Here is a 22,672-nt window from a genome sequence, read left to right on the forward strand (position 1 = left end):
TCAAATCAACCATCTTAAATAAATCGGCACACCCTGAAACAATAAAAGGCTGGTTACCTTTGATGGCAGGACACCTTCTCTATTCCAGTGTAGAAATAAGAATTTCCAGGGTGGAGTGTGATGGGATTTCTTCGACTGGAACTAACAGCTGAAATATCTATTTATCATAATTTACCTTTTTTTGGAATAAAATAAGGATATGCGATAAATAACGGGGACTGGGTCGTTTATTATTTTTCAAACCTATTTCTTCCACATTAGATCGATGTCATCCCACTGTATACTACTACTTTGATTCTACATAATCTGCTATAGTCTTGTGATGAAAAAATACTCCAGCTGAATAGACACTAATGAGGAATTAATATTTCCCTCACAAGCACTCTCTCCCTGACTTCTGATGTGATGCTTTACTTGTAATTACACCTAATATCAGCGGGAAATTACCGCAGGCTGTGTTCAGATCAGGGTCATCACAGTCAATTAGAGGCTGAGATGTGCAAATTGTTAGTGGCTCATGCAGGGCAGCCAATGTGTCAGGAGGCTACGATTTTTTTGTAGTAAGATAGAGATTCTGCTCCTCAAAAGGAAAAAGGCTGGGAAATAATTAAGGACATTAAAGACATCACAGTTTCCCCTCAGCCTGCTGTTATATCATTACGCTCACGTTTCCACTGGGTCATTGCACAGGTGAGATACTTTATTGCATGCCATTTCTCATCTTTCAGGCTCTTTAATACAAACACAACCCAATCACACAAATATATCACATGGTCTAGCTGAGGTACCTACATTGCCTATACTGGTTGAAGCAAAAAGTAAAATATGTAAATGAGTACATAAGGATAAATGTAACATGATTCTCTGTTATTTCCTATTTAGGCTAATAACATCACAGCACCTTCTTGCAACCATGGGGTGTCAAAGGCATCTCCACAAAATCCACCCTGCAAAATATGTATTATGTCACCTGAACACACCAAACCATGGTTTGGAAGAGTGGCCGAGTTTTGATTCACTCCACTTTTGTATCAACTGATGCTAATGACATCATAACATCTCTGCAAATCAATCAGATAAAAAAAAAAAGCAGTCAATGCTGCCATTTTCTAGTTCTAGTTGGCACTCCAAACTTCCAACAAATCAAAACATTTCTGTACTGTGCACCCCGTGTGTGCGCCTCCATCTCAATTTGGTTTCTTTGGCAACATCACATCACAAAAACAATTGGGGAAACGTTAACTTAAGCCATGTGAGCAATTCCTAAAAACGGTCCATCCTCCAACATCTCAGAGGGATTACATTTTCATATTTTTGACAACATTCACCCTGTGACACGCATTAACAGCACAATGCAGCGAACGATGACAACTTGATGTCACGATGCAGAAAGCAGAATTGATTTCTAATCTATGAGCGCATGACATTAGCACACTGCCAACAATCCTCTCATTTACTGCCATGTTGTGGCAGGTAATCAGTGTTTGTTCCATATTGGGGCTGCCATGGGGCACGGGGAGGCCCTCTCCACCAAGATCAGCTCATCAGGGTTGTCATAAGCCTTGTAATGGAACAGAAGGTCTTGAATAGCCCGCTCTTCAATCTACATGGAGAGACGAACAGAAAGTCAGGGAAAGAAGACGTATTTGAGAAAATTGTGGGCAGGAGAACCACACTCTCTCTGAGGGTGAAAAGAAAAAGTGCTGACACTAAAAGATGGATGAGAATTCATGTTTTTGATAATGACAAACAGAAAGTCATAGGGGTCTTAGGAAGGTGATGAAAGAAGGCTGGCAATAATATAACTTAGCCAACCTCTTTTCCAACCAAATGCAGTCAGAAAATTGTCTGCCACGGAGGGAAAGGAAGGCAATTTACACTGAACGCCACTACATCACCACTCATTGTTTCCGCTCCCACGATATTGCCGAAATTTCTTTTGGAGTTTTTACAGTCTACTGCAGGATCATCAAATAGCGACCCACTTGCAAAATCTGGCCCACCGAACTGCCGAACCCAACCTGCGACTGGATTCCTTAATTATGAGGATCAAAGAGAAAATATCATATGGTCCGCACTAAAGCAACTGGAAAGGGAAACAACTGAGATTATAAAGGCTAAAAATGCTTTCAGTTATCTAATGAAATGGAAAAATAAAATATATGAACAATAAACATCAAATAATGTTGTGCTAAAATTTTATTTTCATTTAAGTTTTATTTGAGGGTCCAGCCCCCTAGGTGACTCTACTGGAAAATTCTGACAAATATAGTTGTAAATATAGGTGATCTCTGGTCTACAAGCAGATCTGAATTAACATCATACTGGAAAATGCTGGGCAGCACTGAGGTCCACTCAAGAGATGAGGTACAACTAACAAGCAAAAGAGGGCGTTTCTTCACGTACAGTAAACATGTTCTGCCTTGTGAATATTCATTGTTCCTACACAGCAATCAATGCTTAAAATGAGATGTTTGAAGGTTTAAAATGATCATAACACATATGCTAAAAGCAGTTAGCTGTGTTTTTTATTGTTCATTAGCATTAAGATAGTAGAATTTGATGAGATAAAATATGGTTCGGTTGAACACTTTGGCGTTAAAATATAAACTTTAAATTACACAATTATTTTTTCTGTTTGTTTAATGTTGTTTTGGGTCTGTAGTACAGCAATCTTCAACTGGGATTAATAAATATACTGCCTTTTCTTTGATTTAATTTAAGCAAGAGCATGGAGAAGTAGAACTACCTTAAAAAAACAGTCTCTATATTGTAAATTCTCAACTATCTCAGGTGGGCCTGGAAAGTAAGCCCGGCGATAAAAGCATGATGTGAACCAATGTCATTGGGGGGAAAAAAAGGCTTCAGAAGGTGCTGAAAGAAGGCTGGCTGGAATGATTTTTTCCAACCGTGTTTGGAATAGCGTCTTCCAGAAAGGGAAAGGGAGACATTGGCTGTGGTGTGTCATGGCATGTGTACGTCTGTGTCATTCAAAGAAAGCAGTACCACACGCAGGCAAGCCGTGCTACCTGGATGAGTGCCAGTGGTTTCTCTCGGCTGCGGATTAGTGCCGCTTCCTGCTGCTGCTCCTCCTCTACGATGGAGGCAAAGGTCACCAGGGAGGGGAGGGGTGGGCTACCGACTGCTGCCTTCACCCAAGGCCTGAAAGGAGAGACGGGTGAGGTATGAGGAAAGAGATGGTGTATGGAGTGCTGTACTGTCTCAGTGGGAGGACAAAGGGTTATGTGAACATATACTGATGAGCTTCTGTGTGGGGGGAAAAAACTGCCCATTCATAGGGCGTCACTGTGTAACCCAGCCTGGATCTCCATTTGCGTGGTGTGTATTTCATTTCCAACACTATTAAGACAAGATTGTTGAGGTATAAATTATCTCAAACTTGGATAAGAAAAGACGGCAGTCATTTTACCACACTACACTTGAAACACTGCATCCAAAAACTGTTTCATAGACCAGAGTGTCTATTTTAGGTGACAGTTAAGTTGTCTGCATTTGTTTGGCTTTTCAAGTCTAATAAAAATTCTGACATGAGAAAATACAGAAACTCCTATGCACAGGGAGAAGGGACTGAGTCCTGCCGCAAAGACCAAAAATCTGCAAGTAATTGACATCCAACCCCTGAAAAGTTTTTTAATTGCCAAAAGATGGCAGCAAAAAAAATCTACTCCCTTCAACACTTTCTTTACACCAGCATGTCACATGATAGCGCCAAAGCAATGCTGTTATTGCTATGGCCTAAACACGAAAACAGAAACTAAGTACATTTTTCTGTGAATAACAATGGATCAGTTAAAGAAACACAAATAATCAAAGACACATATGATGCAATGTACTGAAGATGACCTGAACTGAACTACATTTTGCTATTTTTTTTTTATTCTTGCTATAGTTCCATACGTAAAATCTATGTAGTGAGCGCCGAAAGTAAGTAATTCGAAAAACAGACGGGAGGGGGGTTAAGATCCTGAGACCAGAAATGCATCTCAACAAACGAGTGTTCCACAAGACGGGGCTGCTGTGATTGGTGCAGCTGTTTCTTGAGTCTTCAAGGAAAAGAAACCAGATACCTGCTCCCTCTTCTGTATGATATAATGTGACATGAAAGGTGCCCTTATCAATTCTTATTACAATCACGAGCTTCACTCGAGACTCACACAGCTGTTTAACATCTGGAGTACTCCTTGAAAATCAGCTGCAGGGTAAACATACAGCACAAGTATGATAGCAGAGATGCAACTTTCCGGACGAGCAGGAACTAAGGAAAAAATGACAAGATTTCCGCCTCAAAGGGTCACAGGCTTTCGAAAATATTAAATATGAAACCCATTTTAATAGTTGTGTGCGGGTACATAGGGGAGGCATTTTTCTACACAAGTGGTTTTTGTTTGTTTGTTTTTAAGTCAGGTTGACTCTTTGTCTAAGGTCAGGTCAACCATGCTGACCATCACTGAGTTGGGTCAACCTACTTCCACTGGAGTTCCATTTTCTTCAGACTTGTACTCCCCTACTCAGCAAAATAGACAGACCACCGAAGCAGTATTTTGACATCCAAATGTTAAATATGTTTTTTTTTTTTATAGTTAAGGGCTAACATATTTCAGTCACATTAGTAAATTTGATTTACATTGATCATTTGATCTACACAAGTAGTGAGTTGAATATTTTCAATATTTATTTTTGCATGTAATTTTATTGGGGAACCTGTGATTTAGACCAGTGTTTCCGAACTTTCATTGAACCAAAGCACGGATTTTTCAAGAGGAAAAACAATGTGCCCCCTAATGTGCCACATATATTTGCTCAAATAATGTTGACTTTTCAATGTTGATCTGTCACTTTCGTAACAATTTAACAAATTGAATTCAGAGGCATTGTAGGAAGACGCATAGGGCAGTACCAATTAAGTGAAATTGGATCATTTCCTATGGTACACCAAATGACCCCTTGTGTTTGGCCCAGTAGTTGGGAATCACTGGTTCCGGCACAGTATTGAGTAAAGCACTGTTTTGTGACAACAGTGCCTCCCAGTGATAGCAGAACACACTACAAGTAGTTAACTTACCCAGGTTTCTCCACCTCACTGCTGTCAGTGGATTTGAACGCCACTCTCCTACTAACAGGTGTGACACTGACAGGGAACGCTTGAGTACTTTGACCCCTGTGAGTTCCAGGCTGCCCCGCTCTGATGAGTATGTTCTCCTCCTCCTCGAGCAGTGCCCGAAATGAGCAAGGTGAGGGTTGGGATTGGAGGGATGTTGCCCTGATTATGGAAAACGATGGAGGAGAAAAATAAAACACACTGAAATGGTGGATCTTTGCTGAAGTTGAATGATAAGACATAACACACATGAATAAGGCACAACATAAACCCTGTATGGCGAGAATGAAATGAACCACCTCTCTTCCTAGAAGCTCAGGGACCAAGCTCTGATGACAAGTAATGACACCAAGCCTAAAAGTTGTTAATTTCATATACTATGTCACAATATGGTGGCAAAGCACAATTGTTGTTTAAGTGAAACTCCTCAATGCACTTAAAGTAGTTCCTTGAGATCAAAATGTCAAGAGGGTGGCAAAGTTTTATGAGCACAAAAACTCAACAGGACAAGCTATATTGAAAATGGATGAATGAATCCTGGAGAACGCTCACCAGGTCTTCCCACTACTGTTCTTGCAAGGCGTGATGGTTGGTTTAGATGCCGTGGACTCCACAGTGGTCTCTTTATTGGCCAAGGACAACATCTTCCTTTGCTTTTGGGACAATTTTGTAGAACCAGGAGAATATTTGCAGAGGGTAGTGACACTGAAGGCAAGCAGTGGGCGGGCATACCAAAAATGTTATGTGCACTGTAAATAAACTGTCAACAGCAGCTGTGTAAATACATATAATATTTTACCTTGCGAGGCTTTTAGGAGCTGCTTTAAGGGTCTTGACAGAGTTAGCTTCCATGTCCATGATGGTTCTAAGATCTAAGACTGGAGGTGGATGGGAAGGTCTACAAATTGAAGTAACGCAGTCAGACCACAGGACTACAGTAGAGTTAAATGCCCAAATCTGTGTGCGCGAGGCGGGCAAAACTGCAGAGATGTTAAACGGGGTGTGTGGCTTAAAAGGTTGAGCAAAGTCTGCTTAATGGGATGAACTAACAAAATTCAGTAGTGTCTATCTTACCCATGAAGGGTCTTTGGAATATCTTTTGGACCAGAGCTAGGGGGAGGTGGGTGGCCTTCCCTTGTTAATGTACCGGGTGGAGTCTTCATCCTCGGACACAAGACCCTCTCCTCCTGTGGAAAAGAAAACAAATTATTTTCCAGGTTTTTTCTTTTCTTTTTCCATAAATAACGTGTGCCCATTACATTAATAGCAATCCAACACTAACCACAGCTCTGTCATGAAATACTGGTGACTGCACATCTCTGGGGCTACCCAGGCCCATGCAGCTCCCCTCAGAGTCTGACGTGAGCAGCTCCTGCAGTGACTCTGTGGAGGTGCCTTTTCGTGCCTTCACCAGGCATGGGGAAACTGCTGAGAGCAATAAGTGCATGTCACTAAACGTTTACATTTCAAGCTTGCCTGTGAGTGTCTGTGCAACCACACCTGTAGCAGGGGGGCTTTGAATAATATCAGACAGAGTGTAACCTCCTGAGCTGTCAGAGCGTCGCCTTGGTTTCTTTTTGGCCTTCATCTTGGCTTTCTTTAATAGTACTTCCCTGTGGATGAAGGGTTTTTAATTATTCAAAAGCAAACGTTTACATTTTTTCTGAAGAGGAATACACGTTTTTAAGTATTGTTTATAATGTTGTCATGCTACTGAGATAAATGCATATAGTACCTCAATACTGATACCAAAATGATACTATATCAAAAGCATGAAAATAAGAAAAACCCTGTCTTGCTTGTGATTGTCCATGTGTTCTTAGTTACACGAGTTGATTTAGTTATTTTATGATAGTATATCGTGATTGCTGTCAATGGTTGGGAAGGCGAAGGCAAAAGGAGTTTAACTATTGAAGCTATTACAGGGGCCCTTTAGTCCTGTGTACCTGCTGGATTGGTCCAGTTCAGATTCTAGTTTCGAGCTGAAGGCAAAGTCAAAATCCTCATCTTCGTACGTCCTCAGATCTGGGGCATCAGGATATGGAGTGACAATTCTCCTACGCATTGCTGGGATCTGAAATCAAATGTAAAAATTAATATTGCATATAATGTACTGTCAGCCTTCACTCCCAAAAAAAACTAATTCCCTGAAATTACAACTGACTCCTGGTGTTGTTTGGCGTAGCCCCTATAAATTGGAAGTTACCATAGTGGATGACAAGTTTGGCACCATTTTTACACTTGATGCTCTTCCTGACACCACCCACCCATGACAGTGGCTGTGGACAAAATGACCCCTATAACTAATGATTGGAAATGCCCTACAAAGGTGAATAATTGTTCAGCATGGTAAGAGAAACTATTCAAGGTATGATTTGAAAAATAATTTAGAAGGTGTCATTTTCAGAGCTAAAGGTGTCTAAGGTTGCTTTAACACACACTGTTTTTACCATTTTCCAATGTTGTTGCTCTACTAGCCCTGTTCATTAATCACACATCCTCCTTGAGTGTCAGAACTTGAAGTTGATGAAAAAACAAAAAAACACCAATGGCAGCGATTAAGTTAATATAAAAAATAAGTAAATAAAAATTGGTACATAAGCTCTGATAGAAAATACCTCCAAATTAAGTTACTAAGAATAACATTTTCTTACAGTACATCTTTATCTATACTATATAAAAACAGCATGAGGCAGCAGTGGCAAATTTTATAGGACAGATGTTAGGTGACTGACCATCCCCTTGTAGGCTGTAGAAAGCTCCAGAAGCACTTCATCACTAAGACAATCCAGTGCTCTAAAGATATCATAGAAAATAATATATCATATAGAGTAGAGACACAAGTAATAATAATAGTTCACTATTTATCCAATACCAACAGTATATATTTTGTATCACTGGCGTTGAGCAGACTTTTCATATTTCTATAACCATCACTTCAGGAAACCAAAAGAACAGTATGCTTATTGTTAACATTAATAACATTGAATCATCAAAGAGACCAAGTCATTTTCAACATTCAATATAAAAAGCCATACACACACGTGTGGAGTGCAAACTGACTAATAGTATGGATTTGTAAGAAAATGTTCAATCTATCAAATTGAGAAGTTTCGGCCCGACGCCTGCAATACTTCAGAAGAACTGATGGTTTAGAAAGACAATTGATGCCACTGCATAGTTATTCTGGTTCTCACTTTGACTCTAGTAGCACAGCCATGTTCAGCACAATGAACTGGAAGCAGGAGAGTTTAAGTTGCTCTGCGTTGTACATGGAGGCAAATTCCAGCAGCTCTGCTGCATTTTTCAGGGTTACTGGAAAGAGCACATTAGAAAGGTTACAATCACGTGCAAGTCTATCAGTTTCTAATCATTTTTCAAGTTAAGTTAAAACAGAGTGGTAACAAAGCATGAGCGCAAGGGCGCTTTGACGTCAATTTCAGTCAAAAGCTGAGTTTGGTGCAGAATCAAAATTGCAGCGCTCTGAGATTGATGAAAAAGGATGGAAGCCTCACTTTTTAACTAGAATATAAGAATAGCGATGGCCCATACATTAATGCCAATTATTTTTGTCACTAACTCACAGGTAGACATAATATTTTGCTTAATAACTTTGGCTTATTCTCCACCAATATGTAGCAAAAATAAACAGGTTGTATATTGAAGAGCAATATCAAAAAAATATTTATAATTGTAATATTTCTATTACCTATGTTGATCATTATGTAAAGGATACCTGGGTTAAAGTTTACTTTAGCAAGAGAAATTTTAAAAATACAAACATGACTTACAATTCTCTGTGATGACAACCTCGCACATTTCCTTTAATCGTGTGATCAGCAGCTGATCTGCTACAGCAAGTACGTTGCAGACAAAAACCACATTTGTAGACTCTGGAGTGAGACGAAGAAAAGCATATTGATGAGTTTCATATGTATTCATTTCCCAGGGAAATAAAAACATCTAGAATTACAAATCTGTCTTTCAAGCATACAATGTGAGCATTTACCTTTAATGGTGGGACAATCGTCTGTGTAAATATACTCGAGAATGACAAGCAGAACGTCTGAGGTGGTGGGCATCTGAAGTGCAGTACAAGCTGTAGCCTGAGGGAGGCAACAAAGCATCAGCCCTTGAACTAATGAGATATGGCAGGGCAGGATCTAAGCAATTGTTTAGCAAGATGGTTACCAAAAACAAAAATAAGCACAACAAACCTCAATCCATGAACTGCTCAGCATACTATGGAAGTATTCTGCGGAAAATGACACAAACATAGGGGAAATGAAAATTGACTTTCTAATTGCTTGCAGTATATCTTGTGCCAAAGCTACCCATTAAATGAGATATCAACTAAAGAAGTAATTCTTCAAAAATGCTTCTTTGAGTTGGCCATTTTCTAATTTACCTAATCAACACCCTCACAAAAAGTTTCTTAGCTCAAGACTATTGTGTCGAAGTCAAAATGTAAAGCAGAGCTGCAGTGTTTGCACATAATCAACAGCATGATGCTCATATTGAGTGAAAATGTCCTTCCTTGTCTTGAGACTCTGGGCTGCTTGGGAGCATGCAGCCACATTTACCTACTCCCTTGAGCACAACACACACACTCACACACACAAAAAAAAACTGTTGCTTTCATATATTGATGTTTTGTTTGTTATATTGGGTTGCTCATTAAATGTATGAAATTAATCTAATCACATCGTAGCTCTGCCCCAGCTGCCATGTTAAAAAGTATGTTGGTTGGCCTCGTGGAACAGAGGGTGGGTTAGTGGGTAAAAAGCACGAGAGAAAACCACCACTCTAGATGCGATGATTCTATTCTATGATTCTTATAAAGTCTATACAAAATACACAAAAACATTTTTTGGGTGTAATTTTCTTCATACCTTGTCTCGCACAGAGGACACTTTTATGGCACGGGAACTCTTTGCCATCTTCTGATTTCAGAGTAACGTCACATAGGTAGGAACTGCAAGCCACAAGCAGAAAGGAGGATGTTACTCTTTTTACACTCACCAATTCAAGTAAAAACCACTCTGGATATCATCATGCAGGGTTCCCTCAATAATGGTTACATTTTTGCAGATTCACTCATGGACGAACTTCATGCATTTTGGTACGTTTTATTGCTTCGAAGTCAGTAAAAAAAAAAAAATTTTTTTTTTTCCCAAGGGGAAATTTGTTTTACAAAAACTTAGACCATGAAAATTAGACAGCGTGTCACTTACAATCAGCAGTTTGCTATTTATCCTACATTTTTATCCTACAAGTGTTTAGACAGGTGGGAACTGTGTGTGTGTGTGTGTGTGTGTGTGTGCGTGGGGGGGGGGGGGGGGGGTATAATGGGTAAATATAGTAAGTTTAAATCCCCCCAGAATAAAAAATAAAAAAGCCAACCTCTACTTTGAGTCACTTCACTTATAAAAGTCACTTATACAAATCATTTGTAAAAAGTGCAGGAACATTGTAGTGCATTTTCAGAAGACCAACCATTTATTTTGATTGAACTTAAATTTGTTGCCAGTTTTCTTGTCTATAACATGGATCTTTCCGCCCTCATATTTGACACCATCCAGTCTGTTGAGGAAAAATAAGATATTGTGATAAGAGTGAAATAAATAAGATGGCAGGTAGTGTTCAGAACATTTATCTCACCGTGCAGACAGGATGCCCAGGCCGAGCTTCTTTGCTACCGCCTGTAAAGTTTTTACTGGGTTGTCCCCTCTTTCATGGGTACCTTTGTCACTTTTACCTTTCCCCTTTTTGCTGGGTTTGGAGCCTTTGCTTGTGGCCTTGTTACAATCACCTTTGGCTGCAAGGGGAAGGGAGTGGTAGATTTCCAGTGCTGATCGACCTCTAAGACCTAAGGTCTGCAGGCTGCTGATAAGCCTCTCCTCCTCTGAATCCTACCCAGGAGAAAATGAGAGCGCTTACAGGACACAAACAGAAGATGAAACTCTGACCTGATGGAACATAGTCCAAAAATAACAATGACATTAATTATTTTTCATACCTGGCTTTGTTCCATCAGGGATCCATGGTGTCTAGGTTGCGCCCCGTGCACCAAGAGCTCACAGTTATCTGTGTAGATGAAGTGCAGGGCGTACTCCAGCATTTCCGGTGCAATGTTCTCCAAAACTAACAAGTCGCAGCCCACAGCGTCTTCGCTCTTCTTCACTTCTTTATCAATATCCTCAATCCCACAATGCTCAGCCATAAACTGTTTACGGAAGAACTCAGACCTCATCGACAGGATATATTTGTGAGCTGGGAAGGTGCGATTTCCAGCTTGAAGTGTTACATCATGGATACTGTCCATTTCTTCTGCTTCCTCCAGAAGTTTCTTGAAGTGTGTGGCAAAGGAGGGTGAAGAGATGCTGGGAATCTCATATAAACTGGAACAAAGGGGGAAAAAAAAGTTTTAAAATGAATTTATTTTTAAATTATAGTTTTATGAGCCATCTTTTTCCTTTTGCATTGTTTTTGTGTTGGGTTTAGTCAGTTCAGTAGTTTTGAGCACAAAGTGGTAGTGAGGATTACAATACTGAACGCAGTAATCCGCAACCTTAAAGCCCTTTCTCAGCAGTGGGTTCTGCACAATGCAAATTTGCGGCCTTTGCAAATAATTATAAGGCTCTTTGTGTACAGTCTTTCAAATCCTAACTGAGTCTAGTGTTTTTCTCCCATTATGCTCCCTCACCAAATCTGTGCATTGCAGAAATAGAAGACAATTTAAATCAATTACGGTGATGGACCAAAAAAAAAGTGGGGAATAAGAGGGGGGGAAAAATTGCTAAAAGAAAAAAAAGGGAAAAATATAAAATCTGAAAATATTAAAAAACACATGAATATGCTAATCTTTTGCAGCTCCTGATGATTTTTCTGGGTAGAAGAGGGGGCAAAATGGCTCTTTTGCTAATAAAGGTTGCAGACCCCTGGCCTTCCAATGATTATGTACCTAGCTTTGGGGTCAACTTGAAGCACTCCAAAATTTCGACCGTTGGAGTCCATGGTGATACTGACAGCTCTGTGAACGTAGGGAAGCTTTTCCAGACGAATTCGCTCAAACACTGAGCCAAAGTTTGAATGTCCACAAACCTCTACATTCATCTCTGATACAAGAATACACATACATAAGAACTATTAGAATATTTAAGCACAATACTTTAATTCACAATGTGTCAAAGGGGTAGAAAGTAATCAATAGGTTTCTTGATAGAATAATACATTCAACAACTTTATGTGCTTAATCAAAAGTTATTATTACTATTTCACTGAATTTACCTTTTTTCTCACCAAACTTTTTATATTCACCAGCCCACACGCCACTGAATCCCTCCCCGTCCTGAGTCACAAACATCATGCCATTTTTGCTGAGAGCAATGTCGGACATGAAAACCTGGCGCCCATACGCCCACCGGCAATGTCTCATCGAGCTACCTGAGGAGCGCCAACAGAACACCTGACAGGGATGGAAAAATACAGAAGTTACTCAAAAATCTTAGTCATCATTTCCATCTATAGGCCTCCATCGAGACAAGACCGGTTGGGTTTGTATATCTCTCCACTATGCAACAATATGATGAGTTAGACAACAGCAGAAACAACAACGCTACAGTAAAATACAAAACAGTATTAGTCTTAATAATAGCCAACCATGTCCGTCATATCAAAAGTACTCAAGAGGAGCGTATACTGTTTCATTCTGCAGTCCATAAGACAATTACTAGGTAGCACTGTACAATGTCAATTCAAGAGGCATCCAAATGTGTGGTTTATTTTGTTTTGTTTTTTTAATTACAAAACTGAAAATCAAATGCTAATCTGATTTTGGAGAATCATACATAAAAATGAATGCTGTCATGGTCATTTTAGTTCAAAGAAAAAAAGTAATTTCCTGTCTTACTTTTGTCTGCACTTACCCGACCAGCTTCATCCAAAGCCAGAATGGACAACTTTTCCCCCCCACACTCACTTAGAATCTTGCGGTTCACACGATGGTCGAGATTTCCACCACTGACCAAGACTTTTTTGATGTTGAGCTGCCTGAATGGGTGCAAGACCAGACAATCATCATTACTCAAAAGCAACCAGAAACGAGTATCACCTTGTTATAAGCAGACGTTTTAATAGTATGCCATCAAATCAGTGAGTGCAACATAGTTAATTTCTTATTTAAAGGGGGATTTTATAATCTCCCACAGAGTGCGTATGTACTTTTTTAATTATTATGCTCTATCAGAGGCAAAAATAATGACTAGTGATGACAGAATGAGGAGAATGTATGTAAAATATTCGCTTTTGCTGTGATGGGCGTTTTATTGACCTTGATGCCATTTTTTTGCACTGGTAGTCAGTCAACAAGTAGACATCTCCTTTCTCCGTCACTATCACAGTAGCGCCACTACATGCGGCAGCCATTGCTATGTTGACATCCTTGTGGTGCAGAGCAGATACCTGCCGTGGGACTGTTACACATTTCTCCCCATTGGGATCCAACAGGCAACCTGAAAACCAAGCAAATTGGTGTCTTTTTGTTTTTTGTTTTTTTAAATATAATGTAAATAGAAAGGGCCTCTGCAGGATATACAGTAGGCACAATCCTAATAAGTTTAGAACATTTACCGCAGACGTAATAATAAATTCCACAATAGAAAAAAATGTGCAATGTTTTACCTTTCATTTTAACACAGAAAGCAGATGGATTATCTTTAACCGCTATACTTTGTGTCACCTAGCCACACCAGTTTTTTTTTCAGGTCTTACCAAGTTGCCCTCCATTGAGTCCCATTGTATAAAGTGCCTCCCTAGTCCAAAGAACTGTGTGAAACCTGCCAGCTGCGACTCCAATTATAGTCTTCCCTTTTAGTGTCTTGGAAACCACCTAAATACAAAAAATTAAACAATAAGACAAAGACATTTGTGGACATATGGGGTTCATAATTACAAAATATAAATAGATGACAATTTAAACAGCTATCTAATATGTAATATTCACCTGTTTAGGAACATGTGCCGAAGCAGGTGGAGGAGTCAACCCGAGCTGGTGGTAAGTGTTGAGTCCAAAAGTGTAAACATTGCCTTCTTCGGTCAGCACCACTGTGTGGTCTTTAGCTGCCGCCACCTGAGAACAGTGTTGGGACATCAGGCCCTTCACCATTCGGGGAACCTAAAGAACATGGTGAAGCAGAGAGTGTGCAAACTAGAGCAAATGCTGCTTGGATATTTTATACGAAGCTAGGATGGGCATTGATGAAATAAGTCTCACCAGGTAAGTCTGTTCATCTCCATGTCCAAGCCGTCCTCCTTGACCATGTCCACAAGTGAAGACCTGACCTTTTTGAGACAGAAACACTGAATGGAACTTGCAAAGCACCACCTAAAAGTGTGATAAAGAAAACCATTAACTAGTTGAATTAACCATGTTTGAAGACTCAAAATAAAAGGAATAAAATAAACATCACTTTTACAGCATAGACAGGACATTCATAAATGCGTTACAGGGGAGGGACAAATACAAGTCATCCCTCAAATTGCTGTTTGCATAAAGACTTGTTCCAATTTGACCCCATCATAGACGTCGCCATCTCTTTCCACGTCCATCAGCCAAGGCCACTTGGAGTGATAGTAAAATACTTGGCCAATAAAAAGGCTGGCGGACAAGTGGAAAAGCAAACATCATTACTAATACATGGCTCTCCTCAAACATTCAATAGAGCACAAGGATGTTTTGCCAAGTATGACATTGATGTGGACATTCACACACATCATGGTTGTTCATTTAATTAAAACATGTCAATGTGGAATTAATATTTAACTTCTGGCACCTGTTCCATTGGAATAAGAAGACAAGGGGGATAATATGTGGAGCCACAAAGTCATTGGGCGACCATGAAATTAGATCCACCTGCACCGCAATGGGATTCATGAAAAGACCCAGGATGACAAGTGATGACAGCACTTCAGGAAAAATATTCAACACAAGCAAAGGCACCCTGTGCCAAACAGTAGGCCAGAAAGTCGTCTCTCTCCAATTACACATAAGAGCCTCCGTGTGACAAATTATGTAGGAAATTGCAGCCAGGTTGGCACAGCCCGGGAGTTAACTATATAAACACACTCAGGCTTAAGTGACAAATCCAAGTCTAAAATTGACATTTACAATACCCTGTGCTGACATGGCTGTGCCATCATTATGTACTTCTTTTATAAATGAAATAATGTTTTATGTGGTCGTTACGCCATTGAAACAGACATTCTTGTATGAGCTCATTCATTTCCTCTCTCCTCCAGAGACATAGTTGCATAACACACATCTCAGGAGACTGTGTTTTGCTGGGGTACCCAGGTGGTGTCCTCATTGGCCGAACTGATGATGCCATATTTTCATGCAACGCAAACTGTCCTGTCGTGAGTTTGGATTTGGAGCAGGACACTTTGACTCATGCAAGACCTTTTTAAAAGATGGACTAAAAATATGGAATGTTTGGTAAGAGCAACCAAGTTGCTAAAAACACAAAGCCTACCTGCTTAATATAAACTCCAGTCCTGGGAAACACATCCACAAGTTCGGGGTGCTGTCGACTCTCTTGATTACCATGCCCAAGGCTGAAATTAGTATTATTTCCCCATGTATAAACTTCAGTCGGGTCTGTAATGCGTAAAAAAAAAATATATATATATATACAGTTATAGGTAGAAGCAACCAATAATTAGTACATACATTATCAAGTATGGTTCCGTGCTTTCATTAATGTGAAAGTGGAGTATTTATTTGACCACCAAATCGTGCTGTGGTAAGGGTTAAACAGTAAATTTACCAGCATTTGTTAACACAACATGAGGTGGTCGGTCCTTCATCACCAGGTCCAGAGTTGAAAGACCGTCCTTATCCTGAGTGGAGAGGACTCCACCGTGCTAGACATATAAAGCATAAAAACACTCATTAAACTTACTGGAGCTTAATTTTAAGAGCTCACATTAAATAGCTTTTACAGCAGCTTGTTGATCGATGACCACCTTGATGTGGTAAATCTCAACTTAAACATGTACCTTGACAAGGGAAAGAAGACAGTGGATCTGTCCATAGAAGACACTGCGGTGCAGAGCAGTCCAGCCTGATTCTTTGTCCTTCACTGTCAAGTCAGCCTTCTTATTTTCCAGCAGCCACTCCAGTAAGGCCTTCTTTCCCAGTGAGGCAGCCAGGTGCAATGCTGTACGGCCAAATTCATCCCGCAAAGTTGCTGCATTGTGGCAGTGTGATGTTAAGAAAGCTCGCAACTGTCCTTCCGAGCCACTCGTTATTGCTGCTGTCACCTCATTTGCATGCTGCAATGAGCGGCATTTTGGAGTACATTCTGACAATTCCAGATTCATTCTGGGCTATCCAAAATCTTCCAAATAAGGCCTGCTGTCTTTTGACACTACCCTAAATTACAAACTGAAATAAAGACAAACCACCATGCAGGAGCAAATACTCCTGCACGTTGCAGTGACAATTTGTAATGAAACAAGGCTTCTCTTAATAAGGGAGAAAAAAGATTAACACAAAACAAAAGGTTGAGCTGGCCGTGCTGTGGAGTGCTAGAATTGTGCTTGTGTTGAGGTTCCACTGCACCCTAGCAACCCCAGAGACTGTGTGACTTGCTCAGTCTACCATCTCAAGAAAATACAGATCACAAGCCAAGGCTTTTGCCTTATAATGATCACTAAATAAACAACATCAACCTGTGTTTTATCTTCTGTACAAAATCATACAATATCATAAAAAAATAATTTGTTCTCTCATGTTCTTTAAATAATTTACAAAAGGCAAAACATTCAAGAATTCCTTCAACGTTGACACCCTGCAGTCCAACCATCAACTTGAGGGGAAAGCCGACCTTTCCCCTCAAAAGTCACGCTGTGCTTTTTAAAACTCCATAATTGAAGGAGAAACCTGTAAAAGAAAAAGTGTACAAATTATTTTATTAGATGAAAGTACAGCACAATTTAAAAATTAGTTCAAATGTGGTTTGTGCCTGGAAAACTCTGACCAATGTTAAGCTGTTTTATCTTCTTAAAGTTGTAAACGCACAATGCTATGGACCCGCATCTAAGACTCCAAATATATGAATAACATGTTTGTCGTATTGATAAGGATGACTTGGCTATGATGTAACAAGCGCAGTCTGGTGGTTAGTTTCAAGCGCAGGCCGCATCATTGTGACTTCGTCAAACACAGGAATTAGTCAATTTCGTCATTTAATGCAACTTCCAAGCAAAAGTAACGCCTCGGTTTGGGTCACCAATATTAGCAAGCTTGGTGACTGCTTGGCTTAGCTACGAAGCAAGATAACGACTTTATCATTCATACAGTCTAAAGAACAATAATGGAATTGCTCTTTTTAATGACGTAAAAACAAAATCACTTTTCCAGATTAAACCAACCTAAAAGTCACGTTACATTTCAATAAGGATATTAGCCAGAGCAGTAGCTAGATAGGTTGACTGACACATCATCACAAACTAGCATAGCCGATGCGTAATACGAAGTTGTATGAAAATCAATCTAATTACCTTCCGCTAGATAAAGTAAAAAGAGGAAATGGTATAATCGTTGATATCAAACATGTATATCCACTGTTCCATAACTAGAAATATCTTTCACGGTGCTGTAGCGTAAATGTATCTGGGTCCTTGCCTATCCGGGTTAGACAACGCTCGATGAACAACGAGACTTTTGATTGGTGAATAATTCTGCATTTGAGTCTCCTATTGGATGACGTTTTCGGCGAACCCGACGCGCTCTGTGATGTACCGTATTGGCCCGAATATAAGACGACCCTGATTGTAAGACGACCCCCTGTTTTTCAAGACTCAAGTTTGAAAAAAGACTTTTTGATCACCAAATTAAATGTTATTACAGAAAATGATTACATCTGAAACAAATTATTATAACAATACATTCGAGAGAAAAAGCATGTTATTTTGCCTCATTCAAACCATGCAAAAACCGTCTATCACATCTTAATATCTGTACATTTAAGTATGTAAACTAAAGTGCAATCACATTTGTAAATGAATGGCTTCTGGGTTTTGAAATGTAAATAAAACAATCTATTGTGATAAAACAACACAATTGCAATAACGGCATTAACCATCAAAGTGAAGTCTAACTAACTGTAGTCTTGAAACAAATCAGAATAAGGAAAAATATTGCAATCAAATAATGCAAACTGCTACCGCTATTGTTGGGGAGCCTGAGGACTGGGTTGGCTCGGATGGTTATGCTCTTTTCGGGTGTCGGTCAGAACACAGGATCCCTCCTGATCGACGTTATTTAAGACCCTGTTCAATCTATGTGGGGTAATTGAAAATGCAGTCACTGATTCTTTTTTATTATGTACTATAATAATAATACAAATAAAATCAAACATTAAGTACAACGATAGTAACTAAATACTTCAATTTAACCTTTAGTTAACCGGTTAAGGCAACTGAGAACAGTTATTTGCAATGTTGACTTGATTGCAGACACCACAGCAAAACAAGGCAAAATAAAAGTACAAATGATCAAAGTACAAAAGTACAATCTGTGTCTGTAATACTGCTAATGTATTTTTCACTTTTTAATCTTAAAATTGGACCATATGTGGTACTGTATTGCTTTCAGCCCCAACCCATGCTTCATGGAAATACTCAGATAAATGTCTCATTGAGCCAGGCTCAAAATACAAGAGGGTCACGGGAGGGCGAAGCTAGTGTTACACAGGGATCCACAGCAGGGCTCCCAATTATGACATATTGATGAGTGCACCCTTACCTGACCAACATAAACTTTAGCACTCATGGTAAATATGGTAAAATATTTTTCCAAATGATCTCAAGTATGTTTACCTCTAATATGAATGAAAATGAACATACAGTTCAGAAAAACTCAGCATGTACTAATTGTGCACATTTTCTACCTACCTATTAGCAGCTCCCCACCAAAAGATGTCCACAGTTAGGTCACTATAATATTTAAATGCATCATGACATTGTCACTAAATTTGTTGTAGCTGAAGTTTAAAAAAAATCATAGGCCGCCATTCAGTCACTAAATGACACTTTAAATATAATTAAAACTATTTAAAATGTAAATGTACAAGCACAAATTAGTATCACAAATCCATGACACAACCACCCCTTTCAGAGGCGAATAATGGTATGGTCCAACCTGTCACGGCTCGGAGTGGTGCTGCTGTGTTTAGACTCTCACTCCTTGGTTTCCCAGCCGGCTACTGAGCGGCAGACTCCAACTTAGTCTGAAAGCACGGAACTGTTAAATAGCACTTTCCGGAGACAAGGTGCATTATCGTTTTCGGTACGATTCAAATTATTTGAACTGAGTTTGACTTTTGAATAGCACACGTTTTTTTTTTTTTGCAATGTATTTTCCCTTATAGCCTGCACGTTGAGGTTTGGAGAATAAACGCAGCGAAGAAGTTTGCCTCCATCGCCATCAGAAATGAAGACCTCAGTGAAGATGGTTTGGGGGTAGATTAATGGCGTTCGAGTTTGAATTAGAACGGATCAAGGTGAGGAAAAACTTCACTCGGAGCTGACTGTTCCAGACTGACATTGCGCACAGATGGTAAAAGACAAGATGCGCCTGTTGAGCACATCGTGCTGGTGTCAAAGCGAAGGAATCCGAATGAATGCATTCACGTCCAGTTTGATGCAGCTACTTCTTCTCCTAGCTGTCATACTTTCCTGTCAAGGCTGTCCGGAAAAATGCGCATGTTCCGGGCAAACAGTAAAATGCCAAAACCAGGACTTGAACGCAATTCCACATTTAATACCGGCCAATTCCAAGTTCCTTGTGATCACGGGAAACAACATTTCAAGCATAAAAAATGACTCTTTTCCCAGCCGCCTGGATTTATTAACAGATCTTGATCTCAGTGACAATGAGATGGAGGCTGTGGAGGAAATGGTGTTTCATAACTTGCCAAACATGGAGTGTCTAGACCTGAGCAACAATAAAATCCAAACTTTCAGCGAAAAGGCTTTTCCAGATGACGACAAATTGCAGGTGTTGAACCTCAGCGGGTCTTTTTACAATCATTCCTCTGTGAGCGGGCTCCTGAATGTCCTAGAGAATGACAAACTCCTCCAGCTGACAGTCTTGGACCTGTCCGACAATGACCTTGTGCTTCTGCCAGATGATTCATTCACGAGTTTATCCAACCTGGTCAACCTCAGCTTGCAGAACACCTCCATCATCTCCGTCCCTAAGGGGATACTAAAGGTGCCACGACTCCAAGACCTTGACCTGAGCCACAACAGTCTCAGGAATATTCCTTACACCACCCTGATGGAGTTCAACCTGAAGCCAGACCTTCATATTCGCCTGGACGGGAATCCCTGGCGTTGTGACTGTTCTATTGAGGATTTGTTGGTGTGGCTGAAGAACTCCACTCAGGTCACGGACATGAAGGACCTGACCTGTGCAGAGCCTGAGCGTCTGAGGCGCCGGCCACTATTACAGGTGGAGCAGACCCAGCTGAAGTGTTCGGGCAACATGGAAGGTGTGCTCGAGACTTCGTATGTTTTTCTTGGTTTGGTGCTGGCACTGATTGGCGTCATATTTCTGTTGGTGCTCTACCTGAACCGCAGAGGCATCAAGCGCTGGATGTACAACATCCGGGATGCTTGTAGGGACCACATGGAGGGATATCATTACAGGTATGAAATCAACTCGGACCCACGTTTGGCCAATCTGAGCATCAATTCAGATGTGTAAGCAAAAGAGTGAGCTGTTGTCCGGGACATATTAAATATGACTACCGTTCAAGTTGCATGAGTCTTCCCGCCCCCTCTTTTGTGGCTCCCAACAAACCCTTTTACCACCTCATTTGTTCAACTACTGCTGCATGTTCGGTACTTTGCAGCTCTGCTCTGATATAGACTTGTGTTCATTTTCCTCACGTATGGGATCCTTGCATGCATTAATTATAATGACGGGCTGAAAAGACTGAAATGCTCATGTTTACTCGACCTGAAGGACAAACAAATGCACTGACTTTTATGAACAAAATGATGGAATAATCCATATTCTATTGATCGTCACATCCTTCTCCGATGTCTCTGCGGAAAAGAAATTATATAAAGCTTGTCTGTGTTCTTTCCCCTCTGTTTAATATGTAAACTTGTGATGAATGTTGGACTTATTTGTATGATTATAGTGCACAATGCATTTTTTTTATTTATTAGATGGAGTAGTCTCATTTTTCCTTGTAAAGATGTCCAGTTAAATAAAATGCCTCTGAATTGCTTGTATCCATATTGACTGAGGGCCTTTTAATCATAGGAGCAGAAATTGGCAGACAGAGGCGTTTGTAGTTATTTGCTCGTGTGCCAGCTGCACATCAAGCACCCATAAATTCCATCTTACTTGACTAAAAATACCACTCATGATAGCAGTATTTCTAATGCAATGTACTATTTCTCTTTTTATTTTGATATTGATTTGACCTAGTCATTTATCATATACAGCATGCATGATAACCTCTGCTCCTCTGCCAAAATCATCTTTCATTTGAACTACTGAATCTTACTTTCTATTATCATGATACAAGTATGTGATGCAGCATTAAAATTCAAAACATACTTTACTCTGTATCTTTGTTGTGCTCTCATGGCCTTAGTCCTGCAAAGAAAAAAAAATCCCTCTCAGTATTTGCCCCGATTGATAAGGTAGCCTTTAACAATCAAGAGAATTTTATAAGCTCCAAATTCATTAAGAGTTGGGATTTGTATTTCTGCTGTATCACAAGGTCAGCAGAGCCTGCAGTAAATAAAATATGTGTAATGTTGACTGTGGTGGGTGTTTGACTCAAATTTCATTAATTACCGTATATTCCGCACTATAAGGCGCACCGGATTATAAGGCGCACCTTCAATGAATGGCCCGTTTTAAAACTTTGTCCATATATAAGGCGCACCGGATTATAAGGCGCACCTTCAATAAATGGCCTATTTTAAAACTTTGTCCATATGTAAGATATATACATTTGGCCCGCGGGCCGGACTTTGGACACGCCTGCTGCAGTGGCTCAATATTGGTCCATATATAAGGCGCACCTGATTATAAGGCGCATTGTCGGCTTTTGAGAAAATTTGAGGTTTTTAGGTGCGCCTTATAGTGCGGAAAATACGGTAAATGATTGAGACTGAAACGGGTGTATTATCATGAAGATTGATAAAACTTCAGAATTATATTTTTTATATTACAGATCCCGTAATGCATCAGGTTGATCGGATGATGGTTAAATATGCCAGAAGTTTTATTTAAGGTCGCTAGTTGTGCAAAAAGGTTCCACACCTGCCACATTTCAGCTGTCAATTGTTAAATTAAATGAGTTTGAGTTAAAGTGAATTCGGCAATTAGTTCACATACTGTATCTGCAGGAAGGACAGAATAAAAGGTTAAAAAAAAGTAGCTCGATGACTGCGGCAAAAATGATCTATTTGTGGGTCTACAGAAGAGAAGTGTGGCTGACTGTTATCTCCTGTCCAATT

General features: G+C 39.9%; 2 protein-coding genes across 6 annotated transcripts; one reads left to right on the forward strand and one right to left on the reverse strand.

Moving 5' to 3' along the window:
* Positions 1-679: 679 nt before the first annotated feature.
* Positions 680-17,834, reverse strand: ibtk (inhibitor of Bruton agammaglobulinemia tyrosine kinase). 3 transcript variants are annotated; one of them, XM_037273579.1, is made up of 30 exons: positions 17,684-17,834; positions 16,442-17,063; positions 16,178-16,368; positions 15,946-16,042; positions 15,652-15,776; positions 14,394-14,504; positions 14,124-14,294; positions 13,892-14,009; positions 13,452-13,632; positions 13,048-13,171; positions 12,410-12,587; positions 12,084-12,237; positions 11,139-11,520; positions 10,781-11,031; positions 10,616-10,702; positions 10,012-10,094; positions 9,337-9,374; positions 9,129-9,225; positions 8,911-9,012; positions 8,317-8,434; positions 7,855-7,915; positions 7,066-7,193; positions 6,620-6,732; positions 6,402-6,547; positions 6,194-6,306; positions 5,919-6,017; positions 5,672-5,824; positions 5,084-5,281; positions 3,030-3,162; positions 680-1,603 (listed from the first exon to the last, which is right to left on the reverse strand). In XM_037273579.1, exons 4-30 carry the CDS (start codon positions 15,983-15,985, stop codon positions 1,478-1,480), a joined length of 3,630 nt encoding a protein of 1,209 aa, XP_037129474.1. In that variant the 5' UTR covers positions 15,986-16,042; positions 16,178-16,368; positions 16,442-17,063; positions 17,684-17,834; the 3' UTR covers positions 680-1,477. The 3 variants fall into 3 exon arrangements, with proteins under 3 accessions (XP_037129474.1, XP_037129473.1, XP_037129472.1); XM_037273578.1 differs by having other exon boundaries at positions 6,402-6,544; positions 16,178-17,063; XM_037273577.1 differs by having other exon boundaries at positions 16,178-17,063.
* A 1,515-nt stretch (positions 17,835-19,349) lies between these two features.
* tpbgb (trophoblast glycoprotein b) lies at positions 19,350-21,968 on the forward strand. 3 transcript variants are annotated; one of them, XM_037274081.1, is made up of 2 exons: positions 19,350-20,679; positions 20,768-21,968. In XM_037274081.1, exons 1-2 carry the CDS (start codon positions 19,740-19,742, stop codon positions 20,872-20,874), a joined length of 1,047 nt encoding a protein of 348 aa, XP_037129976.1. In that variant the 5' UTR covers positions 19,350-19,739; the 3' UTR covers positions 20,875-21,968. The 3 variants fall into 3 exon arrangements, with proteins under 3 accessions (XP_037129976.1, XP_037129974.1, XP_037129975.1); XM_037274079.1 differs by having other exon boundaries at positions 19,350-19,455; positions 19,555-21,968; XM_037274080.1 differs by having other exon boundaries at positions 19,353-19,472; positions 19,555-21,968.
* The last annotated feature ends 704 nt before the right edge of the window (positions 21,969-22,672 follow it).

Source organism: Syngnathus acus, chromosome 16 (assembly GCF_901709675.1).
Source record: "Syngnathus acus chromosome 16, fSynAcu1.2, whole genome shotgun sequence".
Classification (NCBI taxonomy): domain Eukaryota; kingdom Metazoa; phylum Chordata; class Actinopteri; order Syngnathiformes; family Syngnathidae; genus Syngnathus; species Syngnathus acus.

What these genes read in the sequence shown, in the direction of transcription:
- ibtk (XM_037273577.1), bottom strand. Translation starts at nt 16,501, where the DNA reads ATGAATCTGGAATTGTCAGAATGTACTCCAAAATGCCGCTCATTGCAG. An exon ending in CGGCACATGTTCCTAAACAG is followed by an intron (nt 14,010 to 14,123) that starts GTGAATATTACA and finishes TTTTGTATTTAG; the next exon opens with GTGGTTTCCAAGACACTAAA. An exon ending in GCTCCTAAAAGCCTCGCAAG is followed by an intron (nt 5,825 to 5,918) that starts GTAAAATATTAT and finishes GCTTGCCTTCAG; the next exon opens with TGTCACTACCCTCTGCAAAT.
- tpbgb (XM_037274079.1), top strand. Translation starts at nt 19,740, where the DNA reads ATGGTAAAAGACAAGATGCGCCTGTTGAGCACATCGTGCTGGTGTCAA.